At 41.3% G+C, this 27,972-nt stretch overlaps 1 protein-coding gene across 1 annotated transcript in view; it reads right to left on the bottom strand.

Moving 5' to 3' along the window:
• Positions 1 to 1,278: 1,278 nt before the first annotated feature.
• Positions 1,279 to 27,972, bottom strand: part of nipal2 (NIPA like domain containing 2) — a 28,959-nt gene continuing 2,265 nt past the window's right edge. The window contains exons 2-11 of the mRNA XM_080427413.1: positions 19,253 to 19,321; positions 18,185 to 18,353; positions 9,467 to 9,526; positions 8,948 to 9,069; positions 7,120 to 7,216; positions 6,546 to 6,681; positions 6,062 to 6,150; positions 2,552 to 2,615; positions 2,356 to 2,453; positions 1,279 to 2,098 (exon numbers count right to left, since the gene is read on the bottom strand). Coding sequence (XP_080283539.1) covers positions 1,992 to 2,098; positions 2,356 to 2,453; positions 2,552 to 2,615; positions 6,062 to 6,150; positions 6,546 to 6,681; positions 7,120 to 7,216; positions 8,948 to 9,069; positions 9,467 to 9,526; positions 18,185 to 18,353; positions 19,253 to 19,321 — 1,011 coding nt within the window. The 3' untranslated portion in view covers positions 1,279 to 1,991. The remainder of the gene's footprint in view (positions 2,099 to 2,355; positions 2,454 to 2,551; positions 2,616 to 6,061; positions 6,151 to 6,545; positions 6,682 to 7,119; positions 7,217 to 8,947; positions 9,070 to 9,466; positions 9,527 to 18,184; positions 18,354 to 19,252; positions 19,322 to 27,972) is intronic.

Below are 27,972 nucleotides of genomic sequence, written 5' to 3'. Positions count from 1 at the left end.
TTGCTTCTGGAGGTCCCCTGGCATAAAACATTTTCAGATGGGGTCCGCGGCCAAATATATATCAATTGGGGGGGGGGGCAAAAAAGTTTGAGAACCACTCGATTTAGTAGAGCGATTTTGTGTGCTGTCCTTGGTGCTGAAACGTTGTATCGCGAGTGGCACCTTTTTTCTTTTGTGGCCTTCATAACAAGTTGTGTTTATGAATAGGAATATCAGCTATGTTACAGTTATACGTTTTTAAGTGAGTGCCTCTGCCCCTCTGTGTTGAGTCTAGCTATTTGTCTTCTTTGTCAGCATTCCTCTCCTCTCTTCTCCTTCTCTCAGAAATGAAGGCAGCTCATTCATAATAAACTCTAGCTCTAATATAACATGTTGTACACTGTTCTTTGAGATCTATTCTAATGTATCTGTTCCTATTCATTTTGTGGCCAACAAGTGAATCTGTGATTAGGTGTATCATACAGTATTTAGCACTGAGTGTTTTTTTTGTGTATGGGGTGGGGTAAGGGGGCTTGGGGCCCTTCATTGACTTGCATCATATGATTTCCCACTTTCCCTAACCTATTATTCTTGTCACTTTCCACTATGCCATCTAAAATATTTAAATACCTTGAAGTTAAGGGGATGAGTACTGGGCATAGTGTTTCCTTATGTCACACAATTCTGGGTTTACACACTAAATGAACACTGGATTTCTTGGTGTACTTTTCATTTCAAAGTTTAAATTACTTTAAGCAGTAATAGAAAGCCAAAGGCTATAGAAAGCATTTACCCAGTCCCAGGCCGGGACTATGTGGTACACACCTTAACCACTCGGCTATCAGCGCCCATCCCTCTGGTGAATTCAACTGAATATCAAAGTGGAATTATAATGGTTTAAATTAGATTTTGTTGATTGGTTAGACAAAATAGAATAAAGAATCAAAATAGAATGGAAACGACAATACTTGCTATTACTGTTGTTCCAGCAAACTAATGACAATTTGTTTTTGTTTAAAGCTAAACATGTAAGAGCGAATCATGTAGTGGGTTGTGGATAAACTCATTCTTATTTGGTTAAGAAGTTCCCCTCACCAAGCATTTTAGTGAAGTCAAGCAGTCTTGATGTGAGTGCAGTCCGTTTTTATAAGTAAGCTGTCTTGTAATTATTCATAATAATTTTAATTAACAAACCCCATAATCACATCGGCCAGTTCCTGCTTGGGACCTGTGTTGACATAATAACTTCCATTTGCCTTTTCACTGTCCTAACTATAAATTAAAAAAAAGTATTAAACATTTATATATAACATAATATATTTATTTTTCATTTTCAGCCACACATTAGTGACAAAAATACTCCAAAGGAGTGGGGACTAAATTATTATTATTACCACAATGAAGAAAAAACTGCTTGCTAATTTCTGGTGTTCCTTTACCAGTAGAGGGCACTAGTGCACTTGTTTTGTTGCATTACGTTTTTTTGTGACATCACATTTGATCATTGGTTTATTAACAAGATTTGACACCATATAGACCTGGTTATTTACATTTTGGCAATGAAAGCATTGAGTTTTTATGTTAGGAGAAATACATTTGCAAGAGTGGCCTCTCTGATCTTTTGACTCACAGTACTATGAGTAATTCCATTTGGTGTCTATTGTGGATTTTTGGCCTTTGAACCTGAGATGTGTCATCTCTTTTCCAGAGTCCACTTTTCTCATCAGCAGTTCCCAACAAGCCTGCTGGAAATATCCCTACAATAAATAAAGCAATTTTGAGAGTGATAATTTGCCACAACATCTCAGACGGTGGTCAATGCTGTCAGTACTACCAACCAGATGGCATACTTCCATACATGGGTACCATACATGGGTACCATAATTACTATGAATAATGATATACTGTTGTGGAGCCCTGATTTATCATGTCTTTGACAGGCAAACCAAGACATTCATGTACCCGTACGTACACATCATACAACAATTCAGTCTAACAGATGGAATTCGGTCCTAGGAATCATCTGTTGAGCCAGCTCTGTTGCACATGAGTTTGGCCGCCAGCGCTCCGTATGTAGTGTTCTTTGCCTCAGGCTGGACTTTGCTTTTGTGCCTTCTCCCTGTGTGAACATGAATAGGATAGCACATGAGATGGTTACTACTATTGGGGCTACAATCGGTTAGTGAACAGATAAATTCACTGCACTCTAACAACAGGACCATGTTTAGTTCTAGTGGTTAGGAGGGGAAAGTGTTTTCAAAATAAAAAGGCTTTGATTAACTAAATCTGTCCTCATGTTGTTTATTGGACTGTCTTTGAGTATAACATGCATTGAATTGTTTGCTATTGTAAAATGTAACAGGCCAAAATGCATACCTGGAATTTTGTCCATCGCAATAAAGGTCTTGTCTTGATGTTTTACCTTTGGTCTATTTCTGGCTATCAAGAAAACTCCAAGAAAAGACAGAAGACAACTGGAAAAGGAGTTTCACAGTTAGTTGGTTCCAGTTACAATGTGTGATTACAGTAAATGAAGTAACACTCGGTTCAGTACAACTTGGTGAAAGCTTACCCAAAAAGGAACATACAGATGTTCAGTAAAGCCAGCCCTTCAAATTCCTGGTAGAACACAATTCCTACAAAATGTAAAATAATTGTCAAACATGTAAAAACACACACACACACACACACACACACACACACACACACACACACACAGAGAGTATATATACCCATGTGTACGTATATATATATATATACACGTGTATATACTGTATATCTGCTATGCACTGACTCAGTGTTTACACCTCCACAGTATCCAGTGTCTCTCAGTGCTTTTACTCAGTGTTTACCCCTCACACAGGCCCAAATTAACACACGGGCACACAGGGCTGCAACCCAGGAGCTCCAGGGGGCCCGGCGAACAGTAAGCACCAAACAATCATGCAATATCTTTAGTTTTCTCCATCCTGTGCCTGTGTTTGTTTGGGTCAATGCCTGACATATCCAACATAGACCAGCTAACTGTGATAATGACACAATTCCCCTGAAGGAATTGGAATTTCTTCCAGTTACCAGTCTCACAGGCAAATTCTTCTTTCACGCAGTTACTGCAGAATTGGAAAGGATGAGTATTGATATAGAAAATTGTAGGGGACAATTTATAGGGGGACAATGCTACAATAATTAGTTTTATACAATAATGTATAAAAGAGTGCAATCACGCATATGTGAATTAAACCTGCTCGTGGAATGGGTGCCGTGCATTCAATGCCGTGCATTCAACCAATTCAGCAGTCAAAGCAGTATGCATTAATTACAAAAGCATCATCCAGTCTCTCCATGGCATAAGTGAGGACGATACCCAAAAACTGTCATCGTGTAATGAGTCGTCAGCGCTCTGACATAATGAAGTGGTGGGAGAGTGTGTTCTTATGCACATAATATAATAATAACTCAAAAATATTAACTTTTCAGGAAATTGTTTTACAACAACACAATACTGCCTCATCAAAGTTGGTATGGTGAATATAAGGACACATTCAAGTATCTGTGTCCTTATATTATCATAATTTTACCCAAATACAGCTCAAGTGGAGTTAGGAGGTTTTTGACCATTAATGTTCCTTCTGACTTTGTCATTCTAATCAATGATGGCATCAATGATGGAAAAAACACCCATCTCCAAAATTGAAGTTAAGTGGTTTGACCGACAGTTTGAGGATCCAATGGAGTTAGGAGGTTTAGTCAGAAGCACTTTTTAATACTTTTCATTGTTTCAATATTTGGAAAACCCACATACAGACGTAAAGGGTGTTCAATAGCACTGATTTATTAAACAAATAAAAAAGTTGAAAAATGGAGAAGACAAAAATGGAGGTTTCTACCCGACAACGACGATAAGAACCAAGTGTTTGAACTACAGTTCAAACTACAGCAGTTTAAACATTTAAGTACTTTTTCGAGGGGTTTAAGTGAGCATGACGGGAGGCCAATGAGGGAGGTAGTTACAGTAGTCAAGCTTTGAGATGACTGGGAGGCCTGGATAAGGAGCTGAAAGAGATAGTGCATGCACATCAGGTACTGGACAAACGACAATCAACGGTAAAGGTAAAAATAAAAAGCACACTAGTTCTCAGCTCCACTTTTTTTATTGCCGTTTCAAGGTTTCGATCTCACTAGATCCTCGTCAGAAATGTTCCTGATAAAGATCTAGTGAGATCGAAACATGACCTCCCCTTTACAGGACCAAGTACTCACTGCCATCATGTGTACCTTGAAGGACAGCTGACAGTCCAGGACACCACCCAGGCTTTTTAATGTAGCCAAGTTGATTTTATTTGAATGGAAAAATAGCCTTATAAAGACTGCCTTTGTCTGGGTAAAATAAAGCTACTGTCTATGGTGCTGAAACACTGTTACAGGATTCCTTTTGGCCAGGGGGTGGGGCCAGTTCCTGATTGGGACCTGTGTTGACATAATCACTTCTATTTGTCTTTTCACTGCTTAAGCCTGGTCATAGCCCTGGGGCCTAAGTCTTATTTGGGCCCTGCCCTCACAGCATTCAGTGGCTCTCGGTTCCTCAACAATATCCTGCCCCATGATCACACATTTTCTAGGCATGTTGGCTCAGAAACGCAACTATTAATGGGCCTTTCAATTGAGTAAATTCCTATTATGGCCCTGTGCCTGGTAGTGAAATTGCCAGTACACCTGCTGAAGAAGGGCGTCTTGCCCAAAATGTCCATGTGGCAATTTAAAAGTGAGTTTGGAGTGCATTCCTAGTCTTTTTCCCTTTTTTCCATTATTTACTACTTTAAGGATCCAGCACCCAGTTTTGTTTGTTGAGTGCGTTGTATCTTATTTCCTGCCTTGTTTTCCCAAACTTTCCCTTTTCAACCTTTATATAACTAGGAGCGTTGACTATATGTCCCCTGTCCAGATTTCCCCAGTCCATGCTTTTAGACCAGTGACTTTCTGGCCACAAGCACATTTTTGTAGCCATTAGATTGTAGCATTTACCTTCATTTTGTTAGTGCTACTGGCCTAGGGCATTCACGAATAGTGATTTTTTTGCATTCGAATTATTCGACTTATAAGTATTTGAATATTCGATTAATCGATTTGATTATAAAAATCACACCCTGTGTGAAGTGGGCGGTGTCTTGCTAGCTAATCACAATACTGAATGGAGTCAACCAATCATGTACAAAAGATAAATACATTTATTGAAACACTCTTTATGATGGACGAAACCATAACTTTAAAAAAACAAATTTATGTTTTTTTTAAAGTTATGGTTTCTTATATAGGGCTATGCACATGTGTCATGTGACACTGGCCAATCACAGTCCTAAATAGATTGTGATTGGCCAATCACAGCGCAGGATAATTGTACAAATTTCCAAACCTCACTTATAGGGGCGGTTTCACTGCCCAAGATAATTGTACAAATTTCCAAACCTCACTTATAGGGGCGGTTTCACCGCACAAAGTTTTTTTTTTTTTTTCAATGGCATTGATGACTCGACTCAAGGAATGCGAGTTGACGTCACACCAGAGCTCACAGCTGCGTGTCTGCTGTAGAAAAGCCACTTAAAAAAAAAAAAAAAAAAAAAAACATTTTTTTAAATTTATTTTTATAGAATAATCGAATAGTGGTTTGATAGTCGAATAGTCGGTTTAATATTCGAATATATATGAACAAATGGAATCTTACCACTAAGATGCTTTTGTGAAGCTAAGTGTAGGATAACTATTGATCAGCATGATACTGATCTATGCTGGCTCAGTATACAGTACATGCTATAAATAGGCTGCTAAAAACTGTTAAAGAGATACACTTCAAGGATGAATCACCATCTTGGCACTATGTTCGACTCCTTTATGCTGTGTCATGAATAGATCTTTACAGCACTTTTCCCCTTCATCTTCTTCCTCAGAAACTATTTGAAAAGAGTTCATTTCACAGAAATAGTATTCACACTTTTTTTTGGTGAACTCCCAGAGAAGGAAATCTACAGGCTGTGACAGTATCATCAGTAAAGCATGTGATTGATTGACAGCACTGGGGTTGGCATACCTGCAACAATAGCACTGGCGGTGAAAAACACGAAGTTGATGGGAACCACCTCTGTGGCATCAAACATTTTCATTGCCTGATTGAGAAATCTGTGGAGAAAGAAGAGAAAGGCTGTCCAGCTCTGTTTTGAAGATGAATAGAATGACTGTAGTAACAGAGACCGCATAGCAGGCTCCTTATCCATCATAATAGTCTTGTAGTGTCAATGTAAATAGGACCAATGTAGGCTACTGTATGTTATACACAGTCAAATCTTCAGCGTTAGTTCATCAATCTTACAAATGTAACCAAATGGGCTCTTACGGACCCATTTGGTTACATTTGTACAAAATTAACACTGAGGATTTTACTGTGTACACTCCAAATCTACATTGGTTCTGCTTCTGTTCAGAGATTCTGAATAACTGAACTGAATTGAATCTAGCAGTGACCATGATGGCTGGGTAAAAAAAAAAAATTGTAGAAAGAGAAAACCTTCACTAACTTGATCTGGAAGACACAGGAGGCGATCATGACTACCAACATTACGTAGAAAATGGGGTAGATGAGTTGCAGAGAGCCTTTTATAGACTCCGTGATCATCCCCGACACAGCTTTGACTGATATGACTGTCATAGAGGCTGCAACAACACATGAAAACAAGAAAACCAAGGGCCAGTTCAGGAGAGCATGACCAGTCTACAAAAAAACATTATTGCTGGATGAGTGGCAGGACACATTTGTTTTTCCATTTATAGAATTCAGAAGACTGAATTCTATAAATGCACAAAGACACGTTATCTTCCCTCAGAGGAAAATAATAGGTCCATGACGTGCTTATATACTGTATATCTATCTATGGTTATTATATTACAATTGATACAAATTGAATTAAGGGTCCTTCAACATGCTTCACTTATCCACCACCATAGACAAACTTCTTTCCAGAAATGATAATGGAGAGGGGTATCGGACCGGTCAGTTTTTGGTAGCCAGGCAACAGAGCAATGTGCAACTGCCTGTAATGGCTCATTCGATAACCTCTGGCATCGATCACGTTGTTTCCACTCGTTCATTACCAAGCAGGGCCACAAGCAGCATCACAATGACAATGTGCTTCACATTCCTCCTCTTGTACACGTACAGCAGGATGCAGAACACTATGATCTCTATAAGCTGGAGAGAGTGAAAGACGCAGAGGAAGAGAAGTGTGAGGAGTGTGAGAGCAAAGGAGATAAGGCAGGGAAAACACAAATCATTAATAGAAAAATTAAAAAGATAACCTCACAGGCTGGGTCCTAAAACCTTTTATCCATTTACACTGAACTAAATGAACACAGGATTTCGCAGTGTGGAGCTATCCACGGTGGAAAAACCTTGCCCCAAACAAAATAAATTTGGCAGTGAGCATTGTGCTTTAATTGAATCAAAACACCCTGGCAAACAAATACTATGAGAGCAACCACAGGCACAGCTGTCCTTGTGAGTACAACAGCACTCCATTTTTAAAGGACAGCTGATGAAATGCCACAGGGCTCTAAACGTCTGGAAGGCAGGAGGAAAGGACTGTCAAAGCAGAAATGAGGAGAGATATTGCCGGGCCAACCAGTAATGTGACAGTTTCTCATAAAACATTCTAAAATGTTTCTCTGACTATCCTAAATACATTTTAGGATATATTTTATGATGTTATTCTTTTGGCTCACGTTCAAATCTAGCTGTTAAAGGGGAACTTCGCTGGTATTTAACGTGAATTGAAACTCATCGAAGTGCAGCATTTTAAATAAACGTGTAGGCTGGCAGCAATGTTCCAGCACAACACATCAGGAAGCACTGTAACAGATGTTCACATCCTTCTCACAATAGAATGATAGGATTTAGGATTTATTTTGGATTTAAATATCAGATCAAATATCATGATGTTTGTGAGTTTAAGTCACGCAAGTGTGACTGCCATATAATCAGCATTTTATGTTCCTGATACTGTATAGACAATGACGATCGGTGTGTTTAACAATAGGCCTAATTAGGAGTCCTTCTAGATGAAAAGATTTGACAATAGTATGACCTTGATGGATGATTCATTGTCTTCACAGCATTACTTTGATTAATAACTATCTACAATGAATCACTTGTTGCTTCAGGCTCTTCCTTCATAGCCTGATGAGTATTCACAATGCATTCCCTCGGCTGGTAAAGAGCACCCCCTTTTTAACATCTACCCATAACCATGCAACCCCCATTACCACCATATCTTTGAGCATCATTTTTCTCTGTTTTCTGTCTTCTCTCTTGTTTTATAATTTTTTCCAGTCTCTATGCATTGGCTTGGTTCAGCGACTAGGACTAGATACAGGCGCAGAATGTGAAATATGGTAGGGAGAGATGCTGTGCTCTGAATAATGATGGGCGCCCAGTCGTCCTGTGTTTACACCACTGGCAAGCACCCCTGATGAGCTGCGAGTGAGTCTCATTGTCAATTCAACACACATTTTAGTTGAGTTATGGATGGTCAATAGATGGTCCATCTATCAATAAACAATGAAGGAAGTAATCACGCTGAGAGTTGGCCCAACAATCTTGCCACATTAACTATTGCTGCTTACCGGCCAGCAATACTTAAGGGATTATACCAGCTAGGCATCTTTACAGATTCTGCTGGTTATGACCCTTATGGGCCTGTAACTCCGGAAATGTACAAATGGAACCAAATGGATCCTTACAAGTCCATTTGGTTCCATTTGTACATTCTCAGAGTTAAATGAACACTGAAGATTTTACAGTGTAGATAGGGGTCCCAGAGATAAAAGATTTATGAAATGAGGGTCCATGGCCTAATCCTAATGCATATCAAACCGGGGGTTGTTGAAATTAAAAGTTGAGGATCCCTGGTTTAGAGGAACATACGAGGTAAAGAAGGAAGTGCCAGCTGACGATGTAATACCGGACCAGGCTGGCAGTGATGTGTGTCGATTTATGGGGGGCAAAGGTCACCAGCACATATGTTCCTGTTATGACCAGAGCGCCACCTGTGGAACAGAGGATGAATCATAATAATGTTATGGTTTTCTCTAAATATTTAGTGTGTCTCTAAATAAGTGACATTGAATTAAATGATCACTGTTCCGCAAAGACCTTGTATTACTACTTTAAGACTTAAAAGAAACTGACTTTAATGTGTACTACTGGCATTTTGGAATGCATTTGCATTTGTCAACATTACACAAAAAACTGGAAATGGTAGGCACATGAGTTTTAAATGAAGTATTTTAATGAAGACTGAGCTACTGATTTCCATCCTTTGCCAATCAAAGCATGACAATATTCCCTCTGCCTTTTGCTGCACTGAGATGTGGTTTGCAATGTAACTTTTCTTTAAATCAGGAAAACATTCATTGTTTATCTTCTAGCTACTTTTTTACTTACCGACAACATCAGAGGCACGCATCGTTTCCTTGAGGAAAAGCACAGATATGATGGCGCTGGCTGGGGGAGAAAAGGTAGAAATCACACCACAATCAAGGCTTGATTCAGCCACCATTCACAATGCACTGACTACCCTATCATTTGAATTCTAACATAGCAATACCTACACACCCAAACGGGCAGCAGGAGGATTCAACAGAGCCTAAGACATGATGTAATTTAAGCTGTGCAGTGAAAATGTCTAGGTACTTTGCGTGTCACACTGTGTGTCTCTAAATAAAACTACATAATTACATTGACAGCACACCGATTACTTTTTCTTTTTGCTTCTCCAGATTCCCCTGACAATGTACTTTGATTCAAAAGGTATGACAAGCAAAGCGAGACATTGTACTGATTGTGCTGTACATATTGGCCCGAAACAATAATGGCTATGGCGATAATATTGCTAGATGGGAATAATACATTTCTACAGCAATGAAGTCAAAAGGAATTGGGCAATGCATAAGTGACAATGTGGAACATTAGTATCTCTATCTAGCTGGCTGAACAGCAGCTGGACTGAACCTAACCGTCATCAATGACTATTGAATCCAATAACCTCTTCGAAAACTTCCAATCTGGTTTCCGCTCCAAACACAGTACAGAGACTGCCGTCATCAAAGTCACCAACGACCTCCTGCTCTCCTGCGACACCGGCTCACTCAACAACCTCATCTTCCTTGACCTCAGTGCTGCTTTTGACACCATCAACACTCCATACTCCTCTCACGCCTCAAATCCACCCTCGGAATCACCGGCACTGCCGCCATGGCCTCAATTTCCATTGCTACGCCGACGACACACAGCTCTACCTCCCCTCCAAAACCATTACTGCTACCACCCTCTCCACCCTCACCACCTGTTTGACTGACTTTAAGTCCTGGATGCAAAAGAAACTTCTTGAAACTGCAATAAATCTGAAGTCCTCATTATCGTATTGTCACCCCCTCCACCAAAGTCCGCAACCTTGGTGTCATCCTGGATCCCACCCTCTCCTTCCAATCCCACGTCAACCACATTACCAAAACAGCCTTCTTCCACCTCCAAAAAATCGCCCGCCTCCATCCCACACTATCCCAAACTGCTGCAGAGACACTCATCCATGCCTTCATCACATCCAGACTCGACTACTGCAATAGCCTCCTCTATGGTGCCACTGCAAAAGTTCTCAAAAAACTTCAATAAGTGCAAAATTCGGCAGCCCGCCTCCTCACCAGAACCAGATCCAGAGACCACATCACCCCAGTCCTCCATGACCTGGGCTCCGAGTAAAACACACTCACCACCTACAAAGCCCTCAATAACCAGCTACCTCTCTGACCTCCTCAAACGCCACACCCCCTCCCCCTCCCTCAGGTCTGGCGATGCAAACCTCCTGGACTTCCCCCCCCCCCCCCAAAAAAAAGCACCTGGGATGACGGGGCTTTTTCAGTTGCAGCCCCCACACTTTGGAACCCACTCCCACCTCACATCAAAGCCGCCCCCCCTCTTGTCGTGTTCAAAGCCTCCCTCAAAACCCACCTTTTCAGACTTGCTTTCCCTGCCTAACCCATACCAAATCTCCCTTTCTTCTTCTTAGTCTTAGCTTATTGTTTTTAGCCTTTTAACGTTTTTTTGTTGCTCCTAATAAGCTGTTTTGTAAAGCGACTTTGGGTACTAAGAAAAGCGCTATATAAGTCTGATGTATTATTATTATTATTATCAATTAGTTGAGTTGTAACAGGTTCCATTTACAGTACCCAAAAACCACAAACATTTGCACCCAAAGGACCAGAATGAAAATCGTTCTATTTTTCAATGCATCAGAGAAAGGGAGCATGTCATCTGACTTTTAGGCTATCACACTGTGACAAATGGATTCCTACATAAATATTGTGGATTACACAGCAGCAGCATGCATAGTATGCCTTTAAGGTTTTGTCTCCAAACAGTCGTTTACAAGCAGAATGGCTACTATAGAGAAATAAAGGGGGTCTTTCCCTGCCTAACCCATACCAAATCTCCCTTTCTTCTTCTTAGTCTTAGCTTATTGTTTTTAGCCTTTTAACGTTTTTTTGTTGCTCCTAATAAGCTGTTTTGTAAAGCGACTTTGGGTACTAAGAAAAGCGCTATATAAGTCTGATGTATTATTATTATTATTATCAATTAGTTGAGTTGTAACAGGTTCCATTTACAGTACCCAAAAACCACAAACATTTGCACCCAAAGGACCAGAATGAAAATCGTTCTATTTTTATGTTTTATCCTTTTAATCCATTAAGACCTTAGGCCGATTCTACAGATGCTGTCGTTCTCAAACTTTTTCGTGCCAAGGACCTCCAAAATGATATGTATTTGGCCGCGGACCCCCCGATCTGAAAATGTTTTGTGCCAGGGACCCCCAGAAGAGAAGAAAAAAATAAACCAAACACTTTCAAGATATTTCAAAAATTTTCAAGATATTTCAAAAATTCAATGCATCAGAGAAAGGGAGCATGTCATCTGACTTTTAGGCTATCACACTGTGACAAATGGATTCCTACATAAATATTGTGCATTACACAGCAGCAGCATGCATAGTATGCCTTTAAGGTTTTGTCTCCAAACAGTCGTTTACAAGCAGAATGGCTACTATAGAGAAATAAAGGGGGTCTTTCCCTGCCTAACCCATACCAAATCTCCCTTTCTTCTTCTTAGTCTTAGCTTATTGTTTTTAGCCTTTTAACGTTTTTTTGTTGCTCCTAATAAGCTGTTTTGTAAAGCGACTTTGGGTACTAAGAAAAGCGCTATATAAGTCTGATGTATTATTATTATTATTATCAATTAGTTGAGTTGTAACAGGTTCCATTTACAGTACCCAAAAACCACAAACATTTGCACCCAAAGGACCAGAATGAAAATCGTTCTATTTTTATGTTTTATCCTTTTAATCCATTAAGACCTTAGGCCGATTCTACAGATGCCGTCGTTCTCAAACTTTTTCGTGCCAAGGACCTCCAAAATGATATGTATTTGGCCGCGGACCCCCCGATCTGAAAATGTTTTGTGCCAGGGACCCCCAGAAGAGAAGAAAAAAATAAACCAAACACTTTCAAGATATTTCAAAAATGTAAAAAAAAAAAAAGCAGATGTACAAGCTCGCAGCACAGCATGAAGTGATGTGCTGTGAGCTTGTAGATCTGCAATTTTTTTTAGAACCACTGTTCTAAACCACTGTGCTAAATTTTTGTTCATTTTTGTTAGTAACGATGTCACTCAATCAAACCTGTTATTTGCGCGCACACACACACACACACACACACACACACACACACACACACACACACACACACACACACACACACACACACACACACACACATTAAACACTGGTTTGTGTTAGTCACTCAGTAGTCATGACTGTAATAAATAATCAAAGTAACACATTCATCTTGGCACGATTCTGTGAAAACGCATAGATAAATGGAGCATGTTATTTCAAAGCACCAAAGTCGGCTTGTTGGGAGATAAAAAAAAAGAAATGTCATGCTATTTCATGCCGTATTTATATGAACTCATTCATCAGTATCATTGTCAAAGGATGGCAAGCTGAAAAGCAATCAGTTTCACATGAGCTGAGTGTCAGATTAGTCTTGTTAATGTGTCTCAGTGAAAGGCAGAGAGTGTAGGCAGTTGGATACATTTGTCTGTCACAGAAACAAACAAGTATTACAAATAGACGGTTAACAGACAGACAGGCAGGCAGACTGGCTGAGACACTCAACCTGATAGTATGGACAGATATACATGTAACATTTAACTCTTGAGTCTTGAGAGTGTACAAATGTACTCTCATATTTGTACAATGACAGTAAACCGACAGGCTGACATACTAACACAGACAGCAACATCCTGAATGATATTAATTCCAACCCTTACGGGTCCATTTTTACACATTCGGATTTGAAATGAACACTGCAGATTCGCAGTGAAAGGGTTATGTCCAAAAGCTATACCTCCATAACCACCAGAATGAAAGATTAGCAACACATAAAGTCAAGCGCGACAGCGCATAAATGCCTCAATGCATCAATGCATCAGAGAAAGGGAGCATGTCATCTGACTTTTAGGCTATCACACTGTGACAAATGGATTCCTACATAAATATTGTGCATTACACAGCAGCAGCATGCATAGTATGCCTTTAAGGTTTTGTCTCCAAACAGTCGTTTACAAGCAGAATGGCTACTATAGAGAAATAAAGGGGGTTGGAATTCACTTGTGATAAAGCATAAACTGTGAAATGCAATAGTGCTTGAGTACAGAAACAGCTTGAGAAACTTGAGAAAGTTCATGTGCTAAATCCCACTTTAAGGATAATAACCGGTGCCTCTCAGACAGGGACCATAGCAGCATCAAAAGAGAAAAGGCAGGAGGACACGGATCATCTTAAAAACGTTTAATAACGTTGAATTGGTGCCAACAAGCAAGGCAGCTCAGTGTCTTCTTCAGAGCTGACGTAGATCTGAAGGTGCTGTCAAAACGTCAGTCTTGCTTGTTTGCACTTATTAAATGTTATTAAATGTTTTTATGATGACCTGAGTGCTCCAGCTTTTTCTCTATTTGATGACAATTTTACTGTCAAATCCTGGTAATAATTACTGCACCTCTTCTAGAGGTTAACACTATTCATACAATCAGTCATCATACATTCACATACAGTACAGCGAGGAATGACTGGATGTGATGATAGAATCATTAACGTTTGCTACGTGCTATTTGTGTAGATCTGCTATTTGCTATGGCTAATGTTTGCCCATTGTCGCTGAATCTTCGCCACATACGACATGCCCAGAATAGGGACGTTAGGGTCATTGTGGTTAACATTTTATCTAACAGGCAATGTTCGTTTTCACATTGAGGGCTCCTCTTTTGCTTCTGGGACCAGCTGGATCTAACAAGTAACCATAGCAACATACAAAGTCAGATTCTCAAGGATTGCTTATAGGAAATGTAGCAACGAGAACCTCTGGGGTGCAGAGAGTGCTGTCACCACTATGTCACCACACACTGTTTGTATGACTATATATATAATATATACAGTCACATGCACAAGTGTGTGTGTGTGTGTGTGTGTGTGTGTGTGTGTGTGTGTGTGTGTGTGTGTGTGTGTGTGTGTGTGTGTGTGTGTGTGTGTGTGTGTGTGTGTGTGTGTGTGTGTGTGTGTGTGTGTGTGTGTGTGTGTGTGTGTGTGTGTGTGTGTGTGTGTGATATTATGTCTTCATTGCTCTCCAATATCACCTCGTACATTCCTCTTATCTCTGTTCCTTCTGGGCTCCCTGCTCTTCACTTCTGTTATACCCTCCCCTCTTGTCCTCCTGTCTCCTCTCCTAAGGACCCCCCATTGTCAGCCCCCTCTCTGAGTTGTCACACTCCTGAAACGCAGGCACAGCAGGGAGGGTGTGTGATGTTTGTATTTGTTTGTGTGTGTACAAAACATTGCTAGCAGGCTAAATCAATAAATCTTTCAAAGCAGTATGTTTGCATATAAATAGAGTGTATGTTTAAGATTCAAGTATTCCAGTACACTGTTCAAATCGACTTTTCTTTAATGTAATCCATACAGTCGCATACAACAAAATATTGCCGCTAACGACATGCCTTGCGTTGTGGCTTCTTCAGGTTCGCTCAAGATTAAATGAAAGAAAAATCGATTTGAACGCTGGCACCATGGACGAGGAGCTGTGTGTGTGTGTGTGTGTGTGTGTGTGTGTGTGTGTGTGTGTGTGTGTGTGTGTGTGTGTGTGTGTGTGTGTGTGTGTGTGTGTGTGTGTGTGTGTGTGTGTGTGTGTGTGTGTGTGTGTGTGTGTGTGTGTGTGTGTGTGTGTGTGTGTGTGTGTGTGTGTGTGTGTGTGCGCGCGCGCGCGGCATCGCTCAGCCTTCCCAGAAGTGTGTGTACTGTATGTCAATGTGTGCACGTGCCTCAGTTAGCCTTCACCAGAGATGGAGTTGCAGTGACAGGCGGCAACCTGCACAGCCTCCCTCAGATCCACCTGTCAGATGTGAGGTCAGTCCATGTAATGACTGCAGAGTTACAGAGTAGACAACATCTTCTCTCCCTCCTTCCTTAACTCCTTCTTCTCTATCGTCTCATTAACCAGTCTAGTCGGATATTCTGGCTTCAGACATTTCTTTGCTTCAGCTGAGCATTTACATTTAGCTGTAGCCTTCTCACTGTGTGTGTAGATGTTAGACCATTAATTCACTACTTGCAATAGAACATGAGAGGAAATGTGCTGTGGTGAATAACATTATCTGCCTCGTGTTTTATGCAAATGTGATTTCATATTGTGAATGTGTGTCTTTCTCACACTGAGATATCAAGGTTTGATGAAGAGTTAATTCTGCTCTGTTGATATGCATTGCGAGGCAATTCCTAGCCATTATAGTATGGCAAAAAAAAGGAAACCTGTTTCTCGGCCAATCAGGATGATTGAAGGGAGTTACAATATACTAATCAAATGTTTTAATTAAGGTAACAATTTCTTGTGACTTGACAAGAAGCAGAGTGAATGTTAATAACAGTGAGATTAAATAGAATTACAATAATGATAATATTTCAGACTTTTCTAGATCTTAAAAGTCACTTTCCATGAGGGGAAAAAAGTCAGTTGTGAAAAGCGAGTCTGAAGAGGTGGTTTTTGAGGTCGGCTTTTAAGGTTGACAGGGTGGGGGAATCGTTCTGTTTAGGTATTTTCCACTTAAAGTGGGCAGCAACTGAAAAGGCCCTATCACCACAGGTTCAGCACGTTGTCGCTCTGTCGGTAGAGCACTCGCCTTTGGACTGCAAGGTTCTGTGTTCGATTCCTTGTACTGCCAACTCAGCATAGGAGTAACGTGGCTTGGGTAACTAAAACAAGCAGTAAGTACTGGGACCTGATGATAGGTGTTGCACTCCACCGCAACAATCCATTCCATCCCAGGGGCCTAGTGCATTGAAAAGTGGATAGACACCCTTGCTCTCGGCTGATACCAACAATAAGCCACTCTGGCCTTCTTACTGTCTTGATGTATGAAATACCCAAACAAGGTCTTTCAAGTCTTTTATTCAGCCCATTCATTCGTTGGGTAGACAGGCCTATAGGAAAATTAATTGAAGCATCTGGTAATGGCAGCCATTAATATCTACTGCATGTGACTCACTGTCACCTCCAGCATAGTAGTGCGATAGGTGGCCTGGAGGTGGCAGCTTGACCAGTTCAATATTTAACCTGTCATTACTGTGTTTACACTGAACAGCTGCCAGCTGTGCCAACCCAAAGATCTGCAGCTCTTTCATTGGCTAGTGCCAGAAAATGGATGGCTTAGTTCACACTAGGACAATTTATTTATTTGTAGTGTATAATTCTAAAGACACTTATTAGATTCAGTCAACTCCACTCTTTCTCCCCTATCTTTCCTTGCAAACCAACAGAAAAATTTGCACAGGAATTTGAATCAAAGTATTTCAAAATAAATGTGGAGCTTTATTTCCAGTGTTTTGACCACTTTGTAGGGTATCATACATTTTTCATTTTCTTCTCAAAGGCACTTCACTTTGAATCCTGGGGGAGGCACCCTGGTGCTCATCTGTAATGCTGTGTTAACACTGTCGGCTACAAAGCTACAGGCTACCATTTATTTTCAATGGAAGCCAGTGACATGAAGATGCAAAGCAACACCTGGCGTTTGTACTGTAGCTGCTATTAAATCTACAAAGCTGCAATCCAAGTTGAGCTGGCTTCAACTGCAGCTACAAAGCAACAAAACAACCAAGTCTTGTTTAAGCATTTCCACTCACCTGTTCTTTTTAACCCCAGCTTTATTTTCCTTTATATTTTTCTCGCTAGTCTGACGCGCGCTTGATGTCGTCAACGAGAGTGTTGATCAACAGTGACTCCACGACAGATACACATTCATCGCTTTGTAGCTTTGTATCTTTTGTAGCTGCCCTGCCCATGTAAATGCAGCATAGGAGTGCATGCCAGATAGTAAACTGATAAGATAGTATTTTAAGTTGTGTGAGATAAATGCTCACAGGCTCTCGTGACAAATAAGTGTAATGCATGGAGTTTGAATAACAGCACCAAATACAGACCTTAGAACACTGTGCCATAATACTAAGCTTCCCTTTGTTCATATAGCAAAAGGTTCCATATTCTGTTAGAAGATAGGCTGCTATATATAATATTAGCTTGGGTCTGAAAATATACCATTAAATAGTTATCAATGCACTGAAAAGTTGATCAGTACAACATGAGCCTGAGGAAATTAGTCTTTCCACACCTTTTGAATTCCTCATGAAAATGAAAAACACCAAAGTACACCTATGGTACTCTGCAAGTAAATCCTATAGTAAAACACACAATGAGATATGAGTATGGTAGTATTATACTTCATTTATACTTGGTTACATGCCAGTGCTGTGTGCCGCGATGTGAGCTTGTCTGCTATTCTGCTATTGTATCTGCTATTTTCAGTAGCAGATACCAGCGCACAACTACATGTAAGTATAAATCCAGCTTCAGTAGGGGAATAGGACACTCCAAGAAAGGAAGCCACCATTTTTCCTGCCTTCATGAATGATGAATAATGTGGCAACCTGTCACTTCAGCATTGGCAGCTGCCAGCTTTGACAACCAAAATAATGTAGGTAAAGAGTAATAAGGCAGGGCCTACCAATGACAGACACGCAGCCCAGAGGGGCTATGAGTGAGGCGGGGGCGAAGCCGTAAGCAGCAAAGTTCCCAAGTTCCCCCACACCCATGAGAACCACGCCACACCACCACAGCGCCGAGGTGTAGTAGGGTTTGGAGCCACGCTGAGACTGACGCACGTGGGCATATTTCTGTTAGAGAGAGAGAAAGAGAGAGAGAAAACGGGAAGGAGGCAGATTAGTTTTTTTCATGTTAGCTGGAGGAATGCTGAGGATTAAGTAAAAATAAAAGAAAAAGGGAAAAAATAACAAGAAAAACCTACAAGACAAATTGTACATGTGAACTAGAGGGTTTACAACAGTAAGTCAACTTAATCTTTACAGCTTTATGTTACCAAATAAGAAAAACATTAAAAAAAAAACTGGGGCACAATAGAAGAGGTGATAAAGTAATCCAGTGCTTAAATGCATTTTTCAGTGAGGGATAAAAGGATTTCCACATAAAAAGACCAATGCAGAGTGTCTGGATGGTGCCCAAAAAGACCCAAAAAGCACCCAAAAGAACATAATTGTCACAAACACTTTTTGGGTTTACTGTAGCTGTATATTCAGTAAAATACTGATGAATGAAGAGTGAATTTTGATGTGCTGAATTTAAAAAGAACTGAAAGAGGAATTAAGTTTGTCTAGCTTTACTTAGGGGTGGCCGACTGGCCGTGTGAGATTGTAGGTCGTCTGGGAGTCCAATAGAATTCGGTTTGTATCGGTACGTATCGAAGCGTCCCTGAGCAAGTCACTTAACCCGTTATGTCTTGTGTACAGGAGTACAATTATTCTGCTTCTTCACACATTGTAGCAGCTTTAATAGTAAACACAACAAGGACAATAAAATAGGGAATAATCAAGAAAAAGAACAGACATCATCATGACCATTTGAGCAGCCATCAGTGTGAAACTGAATTTCCCCCACGGGACAATAAACATATAAACATAAACCTTCTTATGTGAGAAAACTTGCTCTTTATATAGCATCAGCATTGTGCCGTGTTGACAGACCGTTTTGGGTGGCTGGATTCCACCGATTTACCTACCTGTATATTGAGAGAAATGCTGATGAGGACATTCCCACATATGGAGATGATGATTCCCAGAAGATATGTCTGTGGAAACAAACAACAGAAGAGCAACAGATGTGAGATGAGAACGCTCCACCAAACACCCCATAATCCACCCTGCATGCCCTACAGTACTTCCTGCTGTCTGATAAGCCATTACCAAGACAACAGCAGGCAACATTAGGACATCAGCAGTGTTCAGTTTAAAAGGCAATGTGAAAGCGTGCGTGCGTGTGTGCCAGTAGACTACATCTTTTATTCGCTTTGGCATTGTGATTACATCTCAGAACTTATTTGGATGTGCTGTGGTGAACAGAATGTTCCTGTACTGGAACTGTGTGAGAAGGAGAGATCTTGTTTACTCAAGTTTCAGTGTGGCTGTCAATGTGGTTCAGATGATTTGGCCCACCTTGTTACTATAAAATATTGCCCATGTGCCAGAAACACCAGAATCTCTACCAGTCATTACAATCACAAGTCCATTACCAGAAAGTAACTTGCCTCTCTGTTTGAGGCCTGACTAAATGGGAGTTATTTTGCTGGAAAACCTTCAGTTGCAACACATAATTGCTGTATAATTGATTACACAAGAACAAGATAATCTGTGAACCAATTCTCTCCTGTTTCAGAGATACTCCGTGCACCCCCCACCCTAAATGTTTAGTTCATAAGCATAATGCGTGTGTAGTATAGCAGTGTAGAATAAAGGTGATGGTGGTGTGTGAAGGACTGTGAATTATGAAGAACTAAGAACTAAATAGCTGATCTACAAGCTCACAACGTGCCACGCAACGATGTGTTGTGAGCTTGCAGAGCTCTTTTCGGTATAGTACATTATATCTCAGACTTAAAGAGGGAAGCGTAATCACTGCAAAGGGAGAGGTAGCAGCAGCAGCTTACCACATCCATGTAATTCCCTTGACTTAAGAAAAGATAGAGGCCAGGGTGGGTGGAGGCAAATTAAAGTGTGAGAAAGAGACACTAAGAAGGCAGTTAAAGTGCCAAGTGTGTTTTTAAAAGGAAGAAAAATAAGGAAAGGAAATGAGTACAAGAAATCCTTAGAGAGGAAAGCAAGAGAGAGAGAGTGGGGGAAATCTGTGCGAAAAGAGAAAGCGAGAAAGACTAGTGAACAAAGAGACAGAAGAGAAAAGAAAAGAGGAAGAGAGAGAAGAAGGGAATCTGAGAGAGAGAGACCCCCGCAGTCATTCACAGTAGGGATAGTCTTGGCTTGGTGTGAATGGTCCTTACTATCGCCCAAACCCAGAGGTTCTCAATCGGGGTGCCTTACAGCCACATGAAAGAGCTTGTGGGTTATCGTCTGAAAATATGCATGTGAATTACAGCAGAGATAGCTTGACAGTAGGTGAACCGCAAGAGTCAAATGGTATCTTACAGTGATCCGGTATTCACAATTTATTTGAGTAAAAGTACAAAAGTATTGGCATCAAAATACACTTAAAGCAAAAGTGCTCATTATGCAGAAGGTCCCATTTCACACGTTTTCAAATGGATAAAATGGATACAAAATCCTTTGAAAATGGCAGATCTACAAGCTCACAACGCGTCGCATTGTATCTTTTCCACTTGTATATTTTCACCATCATCCTTTCCTCTGGTCTCGATACACCACAGAAAAACAGCTTATCACAATACATCACACAGTAAGACGCCCTACTCTCTGTGGTGCTACTTCCAAGAATACGCTTTCTCTTCATCTTTACAGTTACGACCATGCAGTATCGTTTCACAGTTGCGCTATAGTGTACTGTAGTCATGTTACCAGAGACTAGAAGACACTTCTTGGGAGAAGTTAATTCTAGTTCTAATCAATAACTTGAGTATTAATGTTCACAATTTCTGTATGTTAGCGGCCGCAATAATGATAGTAATTCAATCAGGGGAGATGGGTTTATATATGTTTTAAATTCCTATCTAAAGTGGTTTAGATAGATAATGCTTGAAAATCTTGCGTAGTGCAGCTTTGAAGTCACTTGGCAAAAATAATGTTCACACATTGGCCTCGGTTTGTCTAGCTCATCAGCACGGAAGTAATACAGAGCACTGCAGAGCTGGGGGCCTGAAAATATGATTATGGGTGTAGTTCACTTCAACACAGTTTAATAACCTTTATTTGAATGAGACAGACACACACACACACAGGGTTGGCTAGGCTTTCATTTTCCAGTGTGCGCCCTGCGTACAGAGACAAAATAAATAATTACCATTGCTATGCAATAACATAGAATATTGAGAGAGTTCATTTCCATAATTTCCGTAAGCTATAGTCACAGAACAATACATCTCCCCAATTCAGATGGCACAATATAGAGTCATTTGCAACTGGTTTTCAATTCGTTTTCTTCTCAGTTCTCTCGCAATTACATAATATTGTACGTGCTCCAGCAGTCTTACCCAAATCGTCTCTATGTAGAAGGAGTTTGCCCTGTCTGTCTCTCTAAGACAGGGGTCTTCAACGTTTTTCAGGCCAAGGACCCCTTAGTTGAGAGAAAGATGAAGCAGGGACCCGCACTAATGTATAAAATTGTGTTGCAGATTAAACGGTTTCATAGATTTCATAGACTTGTTTGACAGCACTAGCACATTGGATTCATATTAATGTGTATTTTCAGACATTTAACCACATAAATCGTCAATACTTAGTAAACTTGACCTTTCACCTGTACTTAGTCTGCTCTTTTCCCCTCTATACCAAACCAAAATAGCCGATCTACAAGCTCACACCGCCTCGCAGCGTGAGGGATTGTGAGCTTGTAGATCTGATATTTTTGGCTAAAGTTTTCCTCAGAATAGGGATGCCAGGGTTCAAGTCGTTAATGTAAAAACAATATCCTATCACACAAAGATTTGGCGGCCCCCCTGTAGTAACTCTGAGGACCCCCTAGGGGTCCCGGACCCCCTATTGAAGACCCCTGCTCTAAGACACCACCATGACAGGAAATAAATGTAAAACTGCAGAGCAGCAATGCATTGCATTTGACACTGTAAATCACTCTACACTGCTCGATAAGTTGAATGCAATCGGTGCATCTGTGAACTGGATGAAATCCTATCTGGAGGGAAGAGAACGGGTGGTGGATGTCAACGGAACCCTGTCCTCCCCCTCCCAGTGAGCTGCAGCGTTCCTCAAGGAAGCATACTGGGGCCTTTACTGTTCCTAATTTACATTAACGACATGACATCAGCATGTGAATGCAATTTGTTCTTGTTCGCAGATGACTCAGCTTTCCTGGTCTCGGACAAGGACAAATTGCAGGTTGAAAAAGCCCTTAGCTCTGAGCTTGGTAAAATCTGCACATGGCTCACTGATAACAAACAAACAAACAAATTTACCTCAGTAAGGCCACAGACTCTACGATCAGAGTGGGTGACAATGTTATCACAAGGAAAGAAGGGATTACCTAACTGGGCTGTATTTTAGATAACAACCGGTGATAAAATGGCAACAAAAGTCATCAAGAAAGTCAATCAAAGAATACGATATTTGGGCAGGATCTACTCGTTGGTCAGTAGGAATGCACTGAGGACACTAGCTGGAGCACTATGCATGCACCTCATCGTACTCTAGCACCTCAAAGGCAGTAAAATCGAAACTACAGACCTCTCAAACAAACTACTAGACCTCACACCTAGGACTCACCTTACCCCTGCTCATTATGCTAGTGTGGGATGGCTCAGGGTAGAGGACACAGTACAGAAACTTGCAACGGGCCTGGTTTTCAAGATCCTCAAGGGACCAGTGCCCATGTACCTGTCTGACTACTTCAGAAGAGTGAGAAACGCACATCAATTAAAGTGACAGCGAGATCCTAAAGCGACGTGCAACATGCTGGAAACATGCCACCTTCATGTCGCCTCTGCCGCCGCCAAGCCATGCCACCTATGCCCATGCCACGAGACACCAGAATCTTGCGAATGCCGCTCCAAAAGCGCCTCTTTTTTTCAAGAAGGCACTTCATTACCACAACGTGATAATTGACATCTGGTTACATCTATGGTCAATTGAAAGGGGATTTAGGCCTATAGTACAACAGTACAACACATTAATTGGGCTAATCAATCCTCAAGGCCTAAGTTTTGAAGACCATCATCTTTTGCACAGGCATGAGACAGTTTCCTTCTCCTTTGGACTCCTATAACAAGATTAATTAATGCATCATGATTGTTTGTTTTCGTATAGGATGTTGATTGATTGCACGTAATGCGTCCATAAACAAAACTCTGTGGTTTCTCCTCATAAACACTTTTGTCCGGCACGCAGGAATCCAATGGACACCCACCCAAGTGCGCAGCCATAACGCATTGAATAATGCGTTATTCTATCGATTCATTTATTGGAGTTCACTGTGTTTCTCTATCTTCTCCTCGCCATCTGTTCATCATTCAGCTCCACACTGGGCCTGATGTCTGATGAATCCACTGACCCATAGCACACCTCCAGCAAGGATGATAGTGATGCCCCACCAGGGGTAAACAAGATTTAGAGGTGTGTGTGTGTGTGTGTGTGTGTGTGTGTGTGTGTGTGTGTGTGTGTGTGTGTGTGTGTGGGGTGGGGGGGTGGGGGGTAGACTTTGGCCAGCTCAACGATGAGGTCCCAGGAGGACTGATGCCAAAGTGTGTGCATGCAATGTCAGACTTAAGTGTATTATGGGGTGATATGTAGACAAAAGGAGAGTGAGCAAAACGGGAGGGAGAGAGTAACTGGGCATGCAGCCAACCCAGCATGGTAGAAACACTGGTGATTCATGATCAGAGAGATGACATCATCAATCAGGCCAGCGGCTCTCTGTTCACTAAAGCAAGATCAATAACCTTGTCCAGCTTTAAAGGACAGAGTGTAAGTGGCCTGCTGTCTTGGTGGTACCTTAGTGGAGTCTATGGGCACCCCATTCGGATGCTATCAATGCATTGAATGGGAGATTATCAAGTTTTATCAGACCATTGAATTGGCGAAGTAGGCGACATACTGACCTACCCGCGATTTATCAGACCATTCATTGGGTGTTATCAAGACATACTGACCTACCGACTGAGATGACTTAAAAAGTTCGAAAGTTCTTGAGCCTACTCAGCGCTGTTCGAGTTATGTACCGATAGGCACAGAATCATAAATCAATCATGTTATGGGGACTGCTCTGCCTCCGAGTAGGTCAGTAGCTCCTGATTACGCCCAATGAATGGTTTGATAAATCGCGGGTAGGTCAGTATGTCGCCTATAAAACGTGATAATCTCCCATTCAATGCATTGATAGCATTCGAAGCCGGAGCTATGAGAAGAACGCTGCTTAATAGTGAGAGGTGCCAGGGGCCACATAATATTTGTGTGTGTGTCCGCGTGTGTGTGCGCGTGTGTGTGCGCGTGTGCACATGTGTTGTGAGTCAAAACAAGAGACACAGATGTGATTAAGCGAGTGAGGTTGTGGTAAATCTATCCTCAGGCGTAAGGAAAGATGTCTCACAGACACCACGCAGTGTTTTTATCGCATAGATAAAACACTTCCCCCAACACTACATTTAGTTTAATTTACCTCAGATCAACCTCAGCCGGTTTGCACTCACAACCTGTGGCAGCTGTCAGAATAAATTGTGGCTTTGTTCTGTGCTGCAGAATGTCTTTTGTGTGTGTGTGTGTGTGTGTGTGTGTGTGTGTGTGTGTGTGTGTGTGTGTGTGTGTGTGTGTGTGTGTGTGTGTGTGTGTGTGTGTGTGTGTGTGTGTGTGTGTGTGTGTGTGTGTGTGTGTGTGTGTGTGTGTGTGTGTGTGTGTGTGTGTGTGCGCATGTGTGCGCATCACCACCCTCCTCTACGGCTGAGCAGGTGTTGATAAGTATGAAAACCGGTGGTGCCCTCATGAGAGGGTGAAGGCTGATGGAGCTGCAACAGTTGCAATTGGCTGCTCTCCATCCCTGCTTACGCTGAAGTCAGAAATGCCATGCCACAGCTGACGGGGGTGAACCACAACACTGGCAAGTAGAACAAGGACATGACAGATGCAAGATGCTTTCTCAAGACGCTTCTCTCACCTGCTTACAAGACATGAAAGACACCGTTCTGAACTATCTCCAAGAAAGACACCCCTTCTCCTCAGATGCAGGCTAGTGCAGTATCTTGGTGAAAGTTGATAAGGCAAAGGCCAACAGAAACGGCATCCTGGCCAGCACGAATGGACAGACAACTGCTGAGTATACATTCAATAACAGTTATCAGTCACATCCACCAAAGACATGACACACCTCAGGAGAGCATGCACTGGAGCAACCGTAACCGTGGATGAGGATAACATGCCTGTTACATTGAACAAAGATGAGTTCTTTATAAAGAACACTAACAAGCAGCAGTTCATCAAAAAGCTCAGTGGTCACCTACAGATGAAGAACTGACAGATACCATCTCCCAGGTGCTGTTGATCTCCTCATAGTGCAGAAAGCAGTGGAGTCTACCACCGCACTGCAACAAAAGTTGTGAGAAGGTGACTACAACCACTTAATGTACTGTACATCCTCAGAGTCTGCCACCTATGTCAGCAGCAGAGAAGTACCACAGTGACTCCTGAGTTCTGCCACAAGAATGTGAATGGAACGAGAGTGATTGAGGCTTGCCCATGCCCAAACTGAGCTCCAGTAGAACTCCCCTATCATCATCAGATGCACCTGCTAGACAATTTTCGTTGCATGTAGCAATGGCAAATTCATCTCAGACTGTGTGTGATGACGATGAACGAGACAACTGATTACTGATTATATTTAAGTTCATGTTCATCAGTGGAAACATTTCTGTTGATTAGTGGCAATTTGGCAGTCACAAATATGTTGAAAGTAATATAAAAGTGCTGTTTTAAGTGATATTTAAAATGAATGTTAATCAATGCCAACATTTATATGGATTTGTGCCTTTATGTTGCCTTGTATATAACTACTAAGCAAATAATAATTGGTATGGTTAAGAAATACTTTAGATAAATACTTTCCAACACAGGACTTTTTACATGTTATAGAGTAGACTTTTATGAATAATAAACATTTATCAAATATTCCATTGCAATTTGTGCGACATTCACCTATTTTTGTCTCACAACATGACTGTATTAGAGAGACGGAAAGATACAGGAAGCGAAAGCAGGAGAGAGGCTGGGAAAGCAAACTTTTCCTGTCTCAGGAAGTGCAAACAAAGGAGCAAAGCCAGGCCAAGCTGGTAATCTGGGAGTGCCCTTGGCTCTGCTGCCTGCTTGGTAAACATTAAAATCATCACTTGCTTTGTCAGACAGTAAGGTCGCTTCAGGTCACACAACTCTTTCTGTTTGTGGAGCACGTATTAAAGTATAATGGACCAGTGGACCGACTTGGATTGAAACACGATTTTCATTCAAGTATCTCAAGGTTACACAGACAATCCAGAGAAAATAAAAACTAATAGAAGATAAGTGGTATACACAGAATTGTTCATACCACCATACAATGTAATAAGTGAGTCACTGCATACAACACCCAGTGCTTAAAATGAAAACCACTGGTGATGTAATTTGATACTTTTTCCTGTGTGCGAATCAAAATAGTGCTCTAGAATTGTTAAGGATCCATTTTTGTTTGTTTACACAACAGACAGACATCATGACCCGACCCAAACAGTACCCCAGTTACAGCGGAATATATCAGTATCAACAGGAGAGACAACGCCACATAGTGTATCACAGCCATTGAGCACATTCATCATTATAGTCCCTATAGCAGAAACACCAAGAATTCAGTCATAGTTCAGCTACATTTTTGTGAGTTTGTTCGTCATGGAGTGGTAATTCCAAATGTAAAACTCCAAGTGTATATATAGTCAATGAAATGAATAAATCTATTACATAAAAGTCACAGAGAGTTTGAGTTGCTGGTAATATTTCACAACTTAAGAGATCAAGCAAAATAGAAAAGGTGCAATATAGACCCAGATTGTGTTTCACCAGACTTCACACAGCATTTTGTGTGAACTTCAGTTTCAGAATTCCAAATAAAGGGGGTAAATCTGAATGCCTAGTGCACACACACACACACACACACACACACACACACACACGCACACGCGCACGCACACGCACACGCACACGCACACACACACTTCTACAATTTCTGTTGAAGATAAAGTAGAACAGCTTCCATTGGCTGCCACTGTGAATGACTGCTGATATTTCATGATTTATGCATAAGATAAACTGCACGTACTGCATCTGTTAGCTTTTAAAACGACATGAACCCTGTTGTCTCTATTTTAGGCATGTTATTACATGGGAAAATTCAGTGAAAATAGTCGTGCCACGTTGTTGTGAGCTTGCAGATTGGCTATTTTTGCCGTGTGACACCGCGGAACAAAGTATAATTCAGCCTTAAGTGGTTAGCCTCCTTGGCACTGTCCCCCAGCTGCCATTAGGAGTCAGTCTGAATCTCCTCTCTAGTTCTAACTCAGGGTCAGAATGATGGAACAGAATGGGCCTGGAGGCTGATGGAGTGACTGACAGCGATGTTCCCCTTCCTGTTCATGTATCTCCAGGCCCCAGGGACACAGACAGCCAGACAGTGTGTCTCTTTGTGTCTACTGACAATGGTGATCTGTCCCTACCCAGGATGAGGTGATCTCTGGATGGGCCTTTCAGTCTCCATGGTCAGAGGTGGTGGCTAAGGGGATGGGAGGGTGGGCAT

The sequence above is a fragment of the Gymnoscopelus braueri genome (genome assembly GCF_963280865.1).
Source record: "Gymnoscopelus braueri genome assembly, chromosome: 4".
NCBI classification, from domain to species: domain Eukaryota; kingdom Metazoa; phylum Chordata; class Actinopteri; order Myctophiformes; family Myctophidae; genus Gymnoscopelus; species Gymnoscopelus braueri.
The sequence above is the reverse complement of the archived record's forward strand: the minus strand, read 5'-3'. Positions and strand labels throughout refer to the sequence as shown.